General features: G+C 45.6%; 1 protein-coding gene across 1 annotated transcript in view; it reads right to left on the bottom strand.

Annotated features, from left to right (window-relative positions):
* The window catches only part of CSNK2A1 (casein kinase 2 alpha 1), a 1,738,971-nt gene that overhangs the window by 636,140 nt on the left and 1,086,196 nt on the right, over nt 1-16,635 (bottom strand). The window contains exon 8 of the mRNA XM_044090445.1: nt 10,270-10,353. Coding sequence (XP_043946380.1) covers nt 10,270-10,353 — 84 coding nt within the window. The remainder of the gene's footprint in view (nt 1-10,269; nt 10,354-16,635) is intronic.

Below are 16,635 nucleotides of genomic sequence, written 5' to 3'. Positions count from 1 at the left end.
TGCAATTATTAACTTTTACTGACATTGGTAAGGAGCAAGAAAAAAAAGTTTCCCCAACGGGGTACTTAGCTTTTAGTTTAAGACTTCGGTTCTGAAACTCAAACGAAAATTTCAGGAGTCTGCTGACCGGAACTTGCGAATTGCTTCTGCTTCAGGCACCGTGCGGCAAGAAAGACTGATGTAATGGCGTCGGCTGCATGCTTTATACCCCCTGACGACTTGACGTCATGGAAGAAGGGACAGCAACCGATGCAGGACCCAAGACTTTGTTAATCAGGCCGACTGAGGGCAACCTGCCAGGAGATTACCCAAATGTAATGACTGCAACAGTGAAACTCAAAAAACATCAGCCCTTTCAAAAGCCAAAAGAACAGCGTCAATGGGGCAAGATGGTGTCCCAGGCTGCGTCTTGCACAAACTACAGAACGAACTAACCCCCCACCTAAACACACTGTTCATCCTCAGCCTCTCCACAGGCTACGTGTCCACAGAATGGCGCACAGCAACGGTTATTCTGCTCCACAAAGGAGGGGCCACAACTGACCCTGGTAACTATCGCCCCATAAGCCTGACTAGCCTGTTCTGCAAGGCTATGGAGCGCATCATCATGGAACTCATTAACAAAGACATTGGGAACCTCCAAACACTTAACACAACCCAGTTTGGCTTTGTTAAGGGCAGATCATGCCTACTAAACCTGGCTGACTTCTTCGAGACAGTCACCAAGGCCATAGATGAGGGGAAGGTAGTTCACATAGCCTACCTTGACCTCGCCAAGGCTTTTGACACCACTCCCCACTCGGGAATTATAGAAAAACTCATCAGCCTGAACATAAACCCCTACATCACGAGATGGGCTGCCAACTGGCTTAAAGACAGAACTCGCACGATAGGAATAGGGGGCTCCAAGTCCGACTCTAAGCCAGTCACAAGTGGTGTCCCACAACGCTCGGTCCTGGAACCCCTACTGTTCGGCATATACTTCTCAGAAGTACAGGCAAACACAGGAGGACTATGGCTAACCAAGTTCACAGATGACTGCAAACTGGGAACCATAATAGAATCTCTGGTTGACACGGACATTCTCCAAAAGGGCCTGAGACGGACACCTACTGTCAAAGTCATGGTCTCAAGCTAAATGCCAAAAAATGCATAGTCATCCCGTTTGGGAAAAACAAAACACCCATGAATTACCACATAGGTGGCAGCCCCCTTAATACAGAAGAGGTAATAAGAGATCTTGGGACCCAGGTAGATGGTAATCTCTCCTTTGACAATCATATTTCCAAAGTAGTTAGGAAATCCTTCTATGTTGCCCATCTAATTACTAAAGGGTTCGCATCTAGAAATAGAGAGGTTATAGTGCCTCTCTACTCATCAGACCCATCATAGAGTACAATGCCCCATTTGGGATGTACCTCACAAGACACTTCCAACAACTGGAAAGACCACAAAAGTACCTCACACCAAGAGGATTACTGGCCTCAAATATATGTCCTATGCAGACCAATAAACACAAAGTGGTCCCAGTGCCAAAACATCAAACTAAAATTAATCCAGGCACAGCGAGTCTAGCAGTTGTAGCCACGTCTTTAATACACACCAATGTTGTGTATTAAAGACGTGGCTACAACTGCTGGACTCGCTGTGCCTGGATTATTGTATACCTCCTATGCAGCCCGACTGGAAAAACTCCAGCTGTACTTAGTCACATATCGCTTACTCAGAGGATCTCTGCCTGACTTGCAAAGCCATGTTCAACTCAGAATTGATGGACATGCTCCACCTAAAGAAATCCAAGTCACTGCAAGCCACTCACTCTAGTGAGCTAAACCTTGCCACAAAAATAAATAGAACATGCTGGAGGGATAGATTCCTGTCACAGACTCCCCATGCTTTGGAACAAAATTCCTAACTACATTAGGCAGAACACACTTCAAGAGAAACCTTGACGAGTGGATGGGTAACAGAAAATACACCCATGGTATCACTTCATTGGCTCTTCTTGACAGAAGCTCAGTTAATTAATCAATGGGGCGGCGAAAACTGACACTCTGGCTAGGCTTATAAATGCCCTCGGGCAGATAGCCTAGTACCTACCTATGAACCTAAGGGAGCAGGCAGTTGAACAGGGTTTGGAAGAGTTAAGGTTAAATCATTGTGCCATTTTTCCATATGGGGGTGCCTTACTACTCCCTGCTTTGGAAGTGGGAGCCCCCCACTGCTTAGGCCTGTGCGTAGCCTGAGACTGTAACCTAGGTGGGTCTGCTGTTCCTGTGTTTGGACAGAGAGCCTGGAAGAAAAGTACAGTTTTGTACCTACCATAAATGTAGATTTTCGAGTGTAGACACTGCTGCAGTCATTACACTTGGGTTATCCTGCCATCAGGCGGTTCCCCAGTCGGCCTGAGTTTCAAAGTCTTGGTCCGGCGTCGATTGCTGTTGCTTCTTCCCTGACGTCAGTGCGCCAGGGGGATACAAGATGCAGCAGACGCCGTTTTCTTCAGTTTTTCTTGCCCCAGATGTCAGGTGCCCCCAAATAAGTAGGCCTTTCAAAATGCTAGTAAAATATATTATAGAAAAGCAAACAAGCATTTTTAATTACCAGCAAATACTCCCTTTAGGAAATAAGGGTAGAAGACCTAGGTACGTACCAGAAAGTAAGAGGGGAAAGGAGTGAGGGTAACCTGGACTGCAGCAGTCTCTACACTCGAACATCTACATTTATGGTAGGTACAAAACTGCACTATGTTCATCGTGTGACACTGCTGCAGTCATTACACTTGGGTGGAATCCCAAAGCGGAGGTAGGGAGGATGGATCTATAAGGCATTAGGGGTGGCTATAAGGCCCTGCAGCACAGCAGTGGCAAAGCCAGCTCTGGATTTGGAATATAAAGGCAAATAGTAATGTTTGGTGAAGGTATGCACAGAACTCCATGTTGCTGCTTCTAAAATATCCTTGGTAGGCACTCCCCTGAGGTAGGCAGTTGAAGTGGCTGTTGCCCCTGGTGGAGTGAGATCTAATGCTGCTAGGGTACAGGTTTCCCATGGTGTGTATAGCAAAAACGTATACAGTGAGCTATCCACTTTGAAATAGTCTGCTTTGAAATGGCTTTTCCCTGTGCTCCTGCAGCGTAAGCTACCAATAATTGCTCAGATTTTCTGAAAGCTTTGGTTTTGTCCAAGTAGAAGCGTAACAGTCTGTGAATGTCCAAGGAATGTAGTGGTCTCTCCCCTTTGTTCTGTGGTTTTGGATAAAAGGTTGGCAAGTGAATAGTTTGGTTTAGAGCCACACTTGATACTACCTTTGGCATAAACGTAGGATTAGTTCTTAGGGACACCCTGTCCTGGTGGAAAATGAGGAAAGGTTCCACTGCCATTAGTGCCTGTAATTCTGAAACTCTTCTGGCTGATGTTATTGCCAGTAGCAGAGCAGTCTTCCAAGAGATGTATTTTAATTATGCTGTGTTAGCTGGCTCAAAAGGAGGTAAGGTTAATTTTTCCAAAACAAAGTTGAGGTCCCAAGTTGGTGTAGGTGCTCTACGGGGCGGTCTCATACTTTTAGCCCCTCTGAGGTACTGTTTGAGCAAAGGATTTGAAAAAATTGGTGGATCCGTGTTGTAATGAGCAGAAACGGCTGAGGCATGAATCTTGATGGATGAGAAGGAGAGGCCCTTGTCCAGCATCGCTGTTAAGTATTGAAGTATCTGAGGAATGTTTGGGACAAGAGGGTCAAGTCTGTGTGCTTGGTTCCAGGCACAGAATCTCTTCCATTTATCCGAGTAGGCTTTCCTGGTGCTAGGCCTTCTGGCCTCCAGAATGACATCCATAACAGCTTTGGAGAGAGGCAATGCTTGCTTGGTTAAGGAATTTTCCATGCAGCTAGATTTAAGGTCTTTAGCTGGCTGTGAAGTATCTGATTGTTGTGTTGCGTCAACAGCTGTGGGATTTGAGGCAAAATCCAGGGTGGTTCTTGTGCTAAGTTCTTTAAGATTGGGTACCAGTGCTGGCGTGGCCAGTCTGGTGCAATCAGGATCATCTTTGGCTCTTCCTGCCTGGCTTTAACGAGTACCTTTGGAAGGAGAGTTAGAAGAGGGAAAGCTTATACTTGTAGTTTTTTCCAGCTGAATGAGAGGGCATCCACTTTCCATGCTTGTGGATGGTAGCTCCTTGTGCAGAATTTCTGTAGTTGGCAGTTCATTGGGGATGCAAACAGATCTATGTTTGGTTTCCCCCATTTTTGTACTATCATTCTGAATATTTTGGACTCCATTGCCATTCGTGAGGATCCATGATGTTTCTGCTTAGGTCGTCTGCCAGTGTGTTTTTCTCTCCTAGCAGGAATTGTGCCTGCAGATGAACTTGGTAGTTTAAAGCTGTGTTCCACAAGGTCATGGCTTGTCTGCAGAGGGGGTAGGAGTGTGTGCCCCCTTGCTTGTTTATGTACCACATAACTGTGGTGTTGTCTGTCTTTAGTAGTAGTTGTCCTGGATGTAGCAGGTCCTTGAAAGCTATAATTGCATTTTGTACAGCTAGCATCTCTTTTTGATTGATGTGGAGATGTCTTTGTTCTGCGGGCCACTCGCCCTGAATACATTTTACTGCCATGTGTGCTCCCCAGGCGTAATCCGATACATCTGTTTGTCAGTGTCTGCTTGGCTGTGGGTTGAGTAAAAGGCTGTCCCTTGTTGAGGTGACAAGCTTGAGCCCACCATTGAAACTCCTGTTGAAGGCAAGCAATTAGTGGTATAACTGTTTCCAAATTTTGACAGTGTTGAGACCATACACTCTTTAGGTACCACTGCAGTTTCCTCATATGCAGTCTGGCATATGGAATTAGTAGTATGCAAGATGCCATGTAGCCCAAGGCCTGCAGAATTTTTCTTGCAGGGAGTTGTGTTTTTTATTGCCATTAAATGAAAATATTGAGTTAGTTGTCCTTGCTTGTCTGGCGTGAGATAAGCCATCTGGGACTTGTGTTTAAGCTGGCACCCAGGAATATTATCTGTTGTGAGGGCACTAGTTTTGACATCTTTTCATTTACTGTGTACCCCAGGCAACTTAATTGTTTTACGTACGCCAGATGCTTTAGAAGAATGTCCTTGCTCTCTGCTTGGATTAGGCAGTCGCCCTGGTATGGGTAAATTTTAATTCCTTTTTGCCTGCAAAATGCAATTACCGGTGCCAGGCACTTTGTGAAGACCCTGGGCGCATTAGATAAGCCAAAGGGCAGTGCAGAGAATTGATAGTGCATTGAACCTGCTAGACACCTGAGGTATCTTCTGCAGTTTTGTCTGATAGGGACATGCATGTATGCCTCTGAGGTCCAAAGTCACGAGCCAAGCTTTCTTGCCCAGCATGGGAAGAAGCTGCTGTAGTGTCAACATTTTGAATTTCGGAACATCCAGGTAAGTGTTCAGAGAAGAAAGGTCCAGAATGGGTCTCCAGGCTTTGTCCTTTCTGGGTACCAGAAAGAGTATTGAGTAAAATCCTTGTCCTTGTTCTTGTGGTGGTACCTTTTGAATAGCTCTCATGTCCATGAGTGCTGCAATTTGTTTTTGAGCCTCTGCCCATTGATTTGGTGGCAGATTTGGCATTCCTTTTAACCTTGGAAAAGTGTGAAAGTGGAACCTGTAACCTTGAGATATGATGTTGAGAACCCATTTGTCTTTGGTGATGCAATGCCAATTGTGATAGAAAAGAGCCAGTTTTCCTCCTAAGGGGGCTGCCAAGAGAGAGCTGTTTGGCAGCTGTAGTGGGAAGTCATTGAGACTGTTTTTTATAAGGTTGAGGCCCGTCTTCCCCTTCTTTCTGGCCTGGTGCACCCCATTGTCGAGGTCTGTAAGGGCCTTGTCTGACCTCTACCTCTTGGACGTCTATATCTGCCCCTTTGAGGTCTGTCTGTGACTGGAAAGGACCAATTTTTTGTTGGCCAATTTCTGCTAAAACGAGGAGGTTGAACCTGTAAGAAATCTTTGACCGTTTGCATGGATTATGTCTTGTTCTCCATCTTTTTTTAATACCTCCTCTGCCTTAACTCCAAACATATCCCACTGCAAAGGTGCATCCAGTAATTTGGCTTTAACATGATCTGGTAGCGTATGTTCTTTTAACCAAGCATGCCTTCTAATGACCGAGCCTGTAACTGCTGCTCTACAGGAGGTCTCTAAGGAATCAAAACCACATTGCAAAGTATGTTTTCCCACTTGTTCAGCTGCATGCAATAGATCCTGCATTTCTTTCAAATTAGGAGGATCTGAATCTGGAAGCATCTTTTGTTTGAACTGAGACATTAAAAATTGCTGATATTTTGGCATGTGAAACTAGCAATTCAAGGCTCTCATGGCTAAAGTTGCAGATGTATAAACTTTCTTACCCCATCTGTCTAATGCTCTGGAATCTCTGTCAGAGGGGACTGGGTTTTTAGCTGATGAGGCCTTAATCCCTTTGGGTCCCTGAGAAATAGTTTCAAGGTCAGCAACAGGGCTTTTGTATAGAAATTTGTGAGAGTCAGGGACTCTAATATCTATCTGGCTTAACTGGGGCTGGAGGTAAGGAGTCAAGGTTTAAGCTGGATTCAGTATATACATCATCCACAATATCTAACACTGGCGGAATAGCAAGGGGTCTGTGTTGAGGCAATAAGAGGAAGTCTTTGAGCCTTTTCTTGGATTTTCAATAATCCTGGCCTTCCCAGTGGAAATGCTCCCTCATGGTATGTAAGGTCTCCCCAAAGGAGTAGTCCTCAGGTGGAGAGGCTGATGGAATTGATTCCTCAAAATCCAAATCCTCTTAAAGGGGTAAGGAATACCCTAGGTCTGAGGATGAGTCAGAGGAAATGGACACCTGGTCTGAAGATTCATAGTCTGCATCTTGTCTGGGCCTTTTATGTGGAGGGGGTTGGGACCCTCTGATCAGTGTGATTAGGTCCTCGGCCATTTTTAGCATTTGTTTCTTAGGCATGGAAGCCTGCCCTGGAGATTGCTGTGTCTGTTTCTTTGCTTTTAAGGGAGGCTTAGACTTAGCAGAGGGTTTAATGGTTAACTGGGTAGGTCTGAAAACACCCTCTGAAGCTGTGGATTGTTCAGCTACTTTGGTTCCCTCTGTAGGATTAAGTTCGGTAATCTGAGTAGCAAGAGCGTCCCAAGGCCCAGCCAGCTCCACGTGGGAGTCTGAGGCGGTCTGTGGTTCTATAGAAGCGGTAGTCAGGGGCTGCGCGTAGGCGCCTCGGTGAAAAACGGAGAACCGGCGACCAGCCTAGAAGAGGCCTCGTTGTCAGTCTTGGGCCTCGGATGCCTGTCCTTGTCCTTGCGCTTTTTATGAATTCCGGTCATCAGAAGTTCCGACGGCATGGTGTAATTAAATTTTCTGCCAAAATAATGTCGGGCAAAAATCAAACAGACGTTTAATAGTGCGCTTGTTAAACCTAGCACAAAACCGACAACCAGTGACGTCGTGGTCTGGGCCTAGGCATGGGATACAGTAGGAGTGGAAATCCTTATGAGGTATTTGCTTCCCACAAGAAATACAATTATTAACTTTTACTGATATCGGTCTGTGGCAAGAAAAAGTTTCCCCAACGGGGTACTTAGCTTTTTAGAAGACTTCGGTTCTGGATTCGGAATGAAAATCTCAGGAGTCGGCCAACCGGCACTGGCGAACTGCTTCGGCTTCAGGCACCGCGCGACAAGACTGAAGAAAATGGCGTCGGCTGCATCTTGTATCCCCCTGGCGCACTGACGTCAGGGAAGAAGCGACAGCAACCGACGCCGGACCCAGACTTTGGAACTCAGGCCAACTGGGGAACTGCCTGACAGTAAGATAACCCAAGTGTAATGACTGCAGCAGTGTCACACGATGAACATCTGGAAAGGACCAATTCTTTGAAGGCCAATGCCTACTAAATCTGGGAGGCTGTACTTGCAGGAATTCTTTAACAGTTTGAATAGATTTAGCTTTTTCCTCCATCTTTTTGGGGGCTGCTTCTGCTTTGTTGCACAACAGGCAGTCTTGCTTTAAGGGAGCATCCAGTAATTTAGCTTTAACATGATCTGGCAAGTTTTGCTCCTTAAGCCAAGCATGCCTTCTAAGTACAGACCCAGTGACAGCAGCCCTGCAAGATGCTTCTAAAGAGTCAAAACCACACTGAAAAGTATGTTTACCAACTAGTTCTGCAGAATGTATTAAATCCTGTAATTCTTTGTGTTCAGCACAGTCAGGAATCAATATCATTTTCTGTTTAAGTAATCCCATAATATGCTGCTGGTACTTTAACATATGAAACCCGCAATTTAAAGCTTTAATGGCCAAAGTAGCAGACATGTATACCTTCTTACCCCATCTGTCCAAAGCTCTAATGAACTTTGGTCCTTGTGAAATGGTCTCTGGATCCACAGTAGAATTCTTGAAGAACTTGAGAGTCAGGTACTCTGCAATACCTGTCAGGTTTACTGGGAGCTGGAGGTAAGGTGTCTGGGGAAAGGCTGGATTCCAAGAAAGCATCATCTACAATGTCCAGATCAGGAGGGATAGCTAAAGGCCTGTGTTGAGGAAGGAGTAAGAATTCCCTAAGCCTCTTTTTGGAGTCGGAGTAATCCTGGCTTTCCCAGCAAAAATGCACCCTAAGAGCATGCAAGGTTTCACCAAAAGAAAAATCTTTTGGAGGGGAAGCAGAGGGAATGGAATCCTCTGCATCAGAATCATCATAGATAGATAACGGCAAATCCTGGTAATCAGAAGAAACAAATATCAGATTCCTGAACAGAAAAATCACAAGGAAAATCAGTTCTAGGTCTCAGAGGGGGAAGGCTGGCTTCCCCTAATTAAGGTAGTAAGGTCTTCAGCCATTCTAAGCATTTGTTTTTTAGGCATATGGGCCTGACCATGTGGGTTTAGACGTCAGTTTTCTAGTCGTGCTGAGAGTTTTAGGCCTGGATGAAGAAGATAGCATTGGTTTACCATGCAAGTCTGTAGGCCTGAATACTCCCTCAGAAGCCGGTGCCTACACAGTGGCTCCGGACCCATCCAAGGTAGAGATATCCGCAAGTTCCATTGTCGAAGAAGCATCTCGCGGCATACCAGACTCCGAATGGGTCTTAGTAGAGGCCTGCGAATCTGAAGTAGCGGGTATCAGGGTCTGCGAAAGTGCCTCGAGTACCGGCGGACTGGCAACTAGCTTAACGGAAGAGTCAGGCAGTTTTGGACCTATGCGGTCTTTATCCTTACTTTTTTTGGAATATCGGCAGTCGGATGGCTTACCGAAGCCATTTCTGGATAATTGTACAGAGTACCAAAATAATTTGCTGCAAATATAGCCCGACAACAAACAGTTCGGAGGATGAATAAGGTACAAAAACAACAGTGAGGGATGACGTGGTCTGGGCCTAAGCAAGGAATGCAGTACGAATGAAAATCTTTGAGGTATTTGCTTTCCACAGGTAAACAATTGTAAACTTTTGCTGACATCGGTTAAGAGCAAGAAAAAGGATCCCCAACAGGATACTTAGCTTTTTGAAGACTTCGGTTCAGAAACTCGAAAACGAAAATTTCAGGAGTCAGCTGACCAGCACTTGCGAACTGCTTCTGCTTCGGGCACCGCGCAGCAAGAAAGACGGATGTAATGGCGTCGGCTGCATATTTTATACACCTGGCGACTCGACATTATAGGAGAGACAGCATCTGACGCATGAATCCAAGACTCTGGTATTCAGGCCGGCTGAGGGCTACCTGCAGGCAAATAACCCGAATGTGATGACTGCAACAGTGAAACACGAAGAACATGACTAATGTAATGGCGTCGGCTGCCAGTTTTTATACCCCAGATGACCTGACGTCAGCCCTGGAGTGACAGCAACCGATGCAGAAATACTAACTCTCTGGTATTCGGGCAGACTGTGGGGCTACCTGCAGGCAGATAAACCCAGTGTGATGACTGCAACAGTGAAACACAAAGAACATAGTCTCTACCTAGGTAACAGGGAAACAGTCTTGCTAACAGAGATAGGTCCCCTATGCATGCTCTCCAGAAGGGAAGCATTACATATGGGCCTCTATTACGTGGCATGCAGACATTAAGGTTCAGGTTTGTCAGAGGGAAGAAGGTTGGAGAAGGCATCTCACCATTTTTGATGACCACAAACTAAGTGGAAAGGCAATTACTTCCTCATCCAACTAGCACAGTTCCCTCACTCCATCACGAAGGTTAAGAAAACATATACCAATAGTGAGGCAAATAAACTATTGCACACCAAAACTATTTTAGTATTTTACCTTCCTATGTTCATGGTCAATCATGACATTGTGTGGTTTGACGTCTCTGTGCATGATTCCCATACTGTGACAGTAGTCCAGTGCCTAGGAGAAAAAAAACACACTGCTGTTAATCAGTTCAACTATGAAATTATTACCTAATCTTACAGTTAGCAAGGAAAGTACAGTTGTGAACACTTACCATAAATGTAGATGTTAAGTGTATTCACTGTTGCAGTCATCACATTTGGGTTACCTGCCTGCAGGTAGCCCTCAGCCGGCCTGAATACCAGAGTCTTTGAATTTCTGCGTCTAATGCTGTCGTGTCTTCCATGACGTCAGGGGTATAAAACATGCAGCAGATGCCACTATATCAGTTTTTCTTGCCCCAGATGTCAGGTGCCCCCACAATAGGAAGCAATTATATGAAACACCCCCAGCAAAAAGCAAATACACATGATATAATATATGCCAAACAAGAAGGAAAGGTAGAGCCAAGAGAAGTCAGGGGGCTGGAGGGAGGGTAACCAAGACTGCAACACTGAATACACTCTATCTTCATTTATGGTAAGTGTACACAACTGTATTATGTTCGTGTTTCACTGTTGGTCATCACATTTGTGTTGATTTCTAAAGCTAAGGAAGGGAGGAGGTAGTTAAAAGAGCATTAGGGCCAGCTACTGAGCCCTGCAAGACTGCTGTGGCAAATCCAGCTCTGGATTTAGAAAAGCTAGGCAGGTGGTAATGCTTGCTGAAGGTATGTACAGAGCTCCAGGTAGCAGTTTCTAGGATGCCCCTGGCAGGGATTCGTCTGAGAAATGCCGTAGAGTTAGATGCAGCCCTGGTGGAATGTGAACTTATCCTCTGTGGGGTAGGTTTTCCATGGTGCTTGCAGCAGAAATGAATGCAATGGGCTATCCATTTGGAAATGGTTTGCTTTGAAAAGGCCTTCCCCTCTGCCCCTGCAGCAAAGCCAACTAGCAGCTGGTCAGATTTTCTGAGAGGCTTAGTTCTGTCCAAATAGAATCAAAGTTGTCTGTGCACATCCAGAGAGTGCAGTATCCGTTCCCCTTTGTTTTGTGGATTAGGGAAAAAGTAGGCAAATGAATAGACTGGTTTAGAGCCACACTAGACACCACCTTGGGCATAAAGGAAGGATTAGTTCTGTGGGAAACCCTGTCCGTATGTAAGACAATGAAGGGTTCCACTGCCATGAAGGCCTGCAATTCCGACACTCTTCTTGCTGAAGTGATGGCTAGAAGTAAGGCTGTTTTCCAAGAAAGGAATTTCAACTTTGCTGTTGCAGCAGGCTCAAAGGGAGGAAGAATGAGCTTTTCCAATACAAAGTTAAGGTCCCAGGGCTGTAGTGGGAGCTCTCCTGGGGTGTCTTAAATTTTTGGCCCTTTAAGGAATTGTTTTAGCAAGGAGTGAGAGAAGAGGGGTGGCTCAGTATTATAATGTGCTAAAATGGCAGATGCATGAATCTTAACTGACGAGAAGGATAGGCCTTTGTGGAGTATTTCTGTTAAGTACTCTAGAATATGAGGTAGGCTGGGCACCGTAGTGGCCATCCCCCAAGCCTGACTCCAGGAGCAGTAGCTTTTCCACTTTTCAGCATAGGATTTTCTGGTGCTAGGCCTCCTTGCCTATAGAATGACATCCCGCACATGCTTACTGAGGGATGCTAGAGGAGAGCTCATGGAATTACCCAGGCTGCAAGGTTCAGGGTTTGAAACTGAGGGTGCAGAATCTGGCACGCCTGCTGGGACAGCACGGAAGGGGTCTGAGGCAGGTTCCATGGTTGTAGCAGTGTCATGCGCAAGAGGGGTACCAGTGCTGGTTCCCCAGTCTGGTGCAATAAGTATTGTTCTTGGCTTGGTACGGTTTGATCTTTAGTAGAACCTTCGAGAGGAGAGGCAGAGGGGGAAAGGCATAAATCGAGAGGCTTTCCCAGGTAAAGGACAGGGCATCCACTTTTCAAGCTTGACGGTGGGGAGTTCTGGTGCAGAATTTGTTCAATTAGTAGTTCTGAGGGGAGGCAAACAGGTCTACCTCTGGGGTCCCCCCATTTGTTCAAGATGTTGAATATTCTAGGTTCTAGTTCCATTCGCGTGGGTCCATGAGAGTTCTACTTAAGTCTGCCAGTGAATTTAATTTGCCTGGCAGGAATTGAGCTTGGAGGTGCACTTGGTAGCTCAAGGCTGTGCTCCACAGAGCAATGGCTAGTCTGCAGAGAGGGTAGGAGTGGGTTCCCCCCTGCCTGTTTATGTACCACATAACTGTGGTGTCTGTCTTTACCAATAGTTGTCAAGGGAGAATAAGGTCTTTGAAGGCTGTCAGAGCGTTCTGTACAGCTAGCATTTCTTTTTCGTTGATATGCAGGTGCATTTGTCTCGAGTTCCATTTGCCCTGAATGCACTGCCCTGCCATGTGAGCCCCCCATGCATAGTCTGATGAGTCTGTTACGGTTTGGGGGGTAGAGTGAAAGGGAGTCCCTTGTTGTGGTGGCAGGCTCTGCCCACTAAAGGATCTCTGTCCTTAGACAAGGAAAGATAGGAATCATTGGTTCCAGGTCCTGAGAATGTTGACACCATAAACTTTTTAGATACCATTGGAGTTTCCTCATATGCAGTCTTGCATATGGAATTAGCAGAATCCAAGAGGCCATGAACCCCAGAACTTGCAGTATTTTCCTTGCACATAGCTGGGTTTTTGTGGCCAATAATTTGAAGTAGGTTGTCAAATTAACTTGTTTCTCCAGAGTGAGGAATGCCATCTGGGAAGTTGTATTCAAGCTTGCTCCCAGGAATACAATCTGTTGGCAGGGTACTTGGTGAGATATTTCCTTTCGCTGATGGTGTAACCCCAGTGAGAATAGAAGTTTCTTTACAAATGCCAGTTGTTGTAATAGCAAGTCCTGGCTTTCTGCCTGAATCAGACAATCGTCCAGGTATGGGTAAATTTGAATATTTCTCTGCCTGCAAAATACAATGGCTGGAGCTAGACACTTTGTGAACACCCTGGGTGCAGTAGATAAGCCAAAGGGAAGTGCAGAGAACTGAAAGTGCATGGAGCCCGCCCTGAAACGTATGTATTGTCTGCAAGATTCTCTTATTGGATGTGCAGGTAAGCTACCTTTAAGTCTAGGGTTGCCAGCCAGGCATCCTTGGCTAGCATAGGAAGAAGCTGTTGAAGAGTTAGCATTTTGAATTTTGGAACCACCAGAAAGGTGTTGAGAATAGAGAGGTCCAGGATAGGACGCCAGGAGTTTTCTTTTCTGGGTACCAGAAACAGTCAAATAAAAACCTTGTCCCCTTAGATCTGCTGGGACAGGTTGAAAAGCCCTGATACTGAGAAGGTAGAGAACCTGCTGTTGGGCCTCCGCCCACTGATTTTGGGGTAGGGTCTGGCCAACCATTTGGGGTTGGTAGTGTGTGGATGTGGAATCTGTAACCTTGAGAAACTATGTTCAAAACCCATTTGTCCTGGGTAATGAGGTTCCCAGTTTTTTGCATGCAGGGCGAGCTTTCCTTCTAAGGGAGCAAGTAGTTAAGCAGGGCTTGGAAGGGTTAAGGTTAAGTCATTGTGCCATTTCTCTGTAGGGGGTTGGCTTACTATTCCTTGCTTTGGAAGTGGAAGCCCCCCACACTGCTTAGACCTGTGCGTAGCCTGAAACTGAAATCTTGGTGGTCTGCTGTTCCTGGGTTTGGACTGAGAAGGCCTGGAAGAGACTGGGAAGGACCAGTTCTTTGAAGGCCAATGCCTACTGAATCTGGGAGCCTGTACTTGTAGAAAATGTTTAACAGTTTGCATAGATTTAGCTTTTTCCTCCACCTTTTGAGGACTTCCTCTGCTTTGTTGCCAAAAAGGCAGACTTGGTTTAAGGGTGCATCCAGTAATTTAGCTTTAACATGATCTGGCAGACTTTGTTCCTTAAGCCAAGCATGCCTTCTAAGTACAGACCCAGTGACAGCAGCCCTGCAAGATGCTTCTAAAGCATCAAAACCTCATTGCAAAGTATGTTTACCAACATGTTCTGCAGAATGCATTAAATCTCGCAAGTCTTTTTGTTCAGCACAATCAGGAATCAACATCATTTTCTGTTTAAGTAGTCCCATAATATGCTGCTGATACTTTAACACAGGAAACTGACAATTTAGAGCCCTAATGGCCAAAGTAGCAGAAGTGTAAACCTTCTTACCCAACCTGTCTAAGGCTCTAGAATCTCTATCAGAAGGGATAGGCTTTTTGGCAGCAGTAGCCTTAATGCCTTTTTGTCCTTGGAAATGGTCTCTGGATCCACAGTAGGATTCTTAGAGAGGAACTTGTTAGAGTCAGGTACTCTGTAGTACCAGTCAGGTTTTCTGGGAGCTGGAGGTAAAGTGTCTGGGGTAAGGCTAGATTCCAAGAAAACATCATGTACAATAGCCAGAACAGGAGGGATAGCTAGAGGCCTGTGTTGAGGCAGGAGTATGAATTCCCTAAGTCTCTTTTTGGACTCTAGAGTAGTCCTGGCTTTCCCAGCGGAAATGCTACCTAAGGGTATGCAAAGATTTATCAAAAGAAAAATCTTCTGGAGAAGAAGCAGAGGGAATGGAATCCTCTGCATCAGAATCCTCATAAGTAGATAAGGGCAAATCCTGGTAATCAGAAGGAGCAGAGATATCAGATCAGAAAAATCAGAAAGAAAATCGGTTCTAGGTCTCTTAGAGGGGGAAGGCGGACTTCCCCTAATTAAGGTAATAAGGTCTTCAGCCATTCTAAGCATTTGTTTTTGAGGCATATGGGCCTGAGTCATCGGTTTTGTCATCGGGTTTCTAGGCGTAGTGCGAGTTTTAGGCCTGAGGAATTCTGTACTTCTAGCTGGAAACTAAGTTGGTTTAATATGAAAGTCCATAGGCCTGAATACACCCTCAGAAGCTGGTGCCTGCACAGCAGCTCCGAACCCATCCATGGTAGAGACATCCGCAGGTTCCATAGTCGAAGAAGAATCTCGCGGCATACCGGACTCCGAATGGGTCTCAGAAGAGACCTGGAAATCTGTAGTAGCGGATATCAGGGGCTGCGAAAGCTCATCAGTGAGGACCGGAGAACTGACGACTAGCTTAACAGAAGCGTCATCGGCAGTTTTGGACCTGTGCGGTCTTTATCCTTATGTTTTTTCGGAAGATCTGTTGTGGAATGGCTTAACGAAGTCATATCGGAATTAGAGGACTGAGTGAAAATATCTACCTACAATAAGAGCCCGACGACGTATAGTTTTGGTGTTGAACAAAGCACAAAAGCGACAGCGGGGGATGTCGTGGTCTGGGCCATACGCAAGTGACGCATGAAGAATGAAAGTCTCGGTGTGGTATTTTCTTTCCACAGTCGAGACAATTAACTAACTTTTTTTGACAATGGGTAGAGCAAGAAAAAAAGGATTCCCAATGGGGTAACTCAGCTTTAGAAGACTTTAATTTCAATTCGGAAAAGAAAAACTCGGGTAGCGGCTGACCAGCACTCATGAGAACGGCTTCTAGGTCCTTGGCAAAAAAGGCTGATGTAATGGTGTCGGCTGCCTTATTTTATACCACTGACGACCTGACGTCAGTCCTGGAGTGACAAGCAACCGATGCAGAAATACTAAGCCTCTGGTATTCGGGCCGACTGAGGGCTACCCTGGCAGGGATTACCCAAATGTGATGACTGCAACAGTGAAACACGAAGAACATCGGAGGTAGGCCTGAAAACTTTGGCCTTCTTCCGTGCGGGTATCAGGGGGCTGCGAAAGCGCCTCACTGAGTACTGGCGACTGGCTTAGAAGTGTCGTTGGCAGTTTTGGACCTTGGCGGCCTGTCTATCTTTGCGTTTTTTCAGAATCCCGGTAATCGGATGGCTAACACAACATTTCAGGATAATTAAACCGAGAACCAAAATATTTAGAGGTGAAAATATACAGATGAGGGACATTGCGCTGATTAAATAAAGTACAAAACCGACAGCAAGGTAAGTCGTGGTCAGGGCCTAGGCAAGGAATACAGTATGAATGAAAATCTTTATGAGGTATTTGCTTTCCTCAACTAATGCAATTAACAACTTTTACTGACATCAGTAAGGAGCAAGAAAAAGTTTCCCCAACGGGGTACTTAGCTTTAGTTGAAGACTTTGGTTGTGAAACTCGAAAATGAAAATTTCAGGAGTCGTTCGACCGGCACTTGCAAACTGCTTCTGCTTCGGGCATCACATGGCAAGAAAGACTGATGTAATGGCATCGGCTGCATGTTTTATACCCCAGACGACTTGATGTCAAACCGACGCAGGACCCAAGACTTCGTTAATCAGGCCGACTGAGGTCTACCTGCAAGCAGACAACCCAAATGATTCTTTTGGAAGAGGAGTAAGGTT

This window comes from Protopterus annectens, chromosome 12.part0 (genome assembly GCF_019279795.1).
Source record: "Protopterus annectens isolate FY-2018-M chromosome 12.part0, PAN1.0, whole genome shotgun sequence".
NCBI classification, from domain to species: Eukaryota; Metazoa; Chordata; order Ceratodontiformes; family Protopteridae; genus Protopterus; species Protopterus annectens.
The sequence above is the reverse complement of the archived record's forward strand: the minus strand, read 5'-3'. Positions and strand labels throughout refer to the sequence as shown.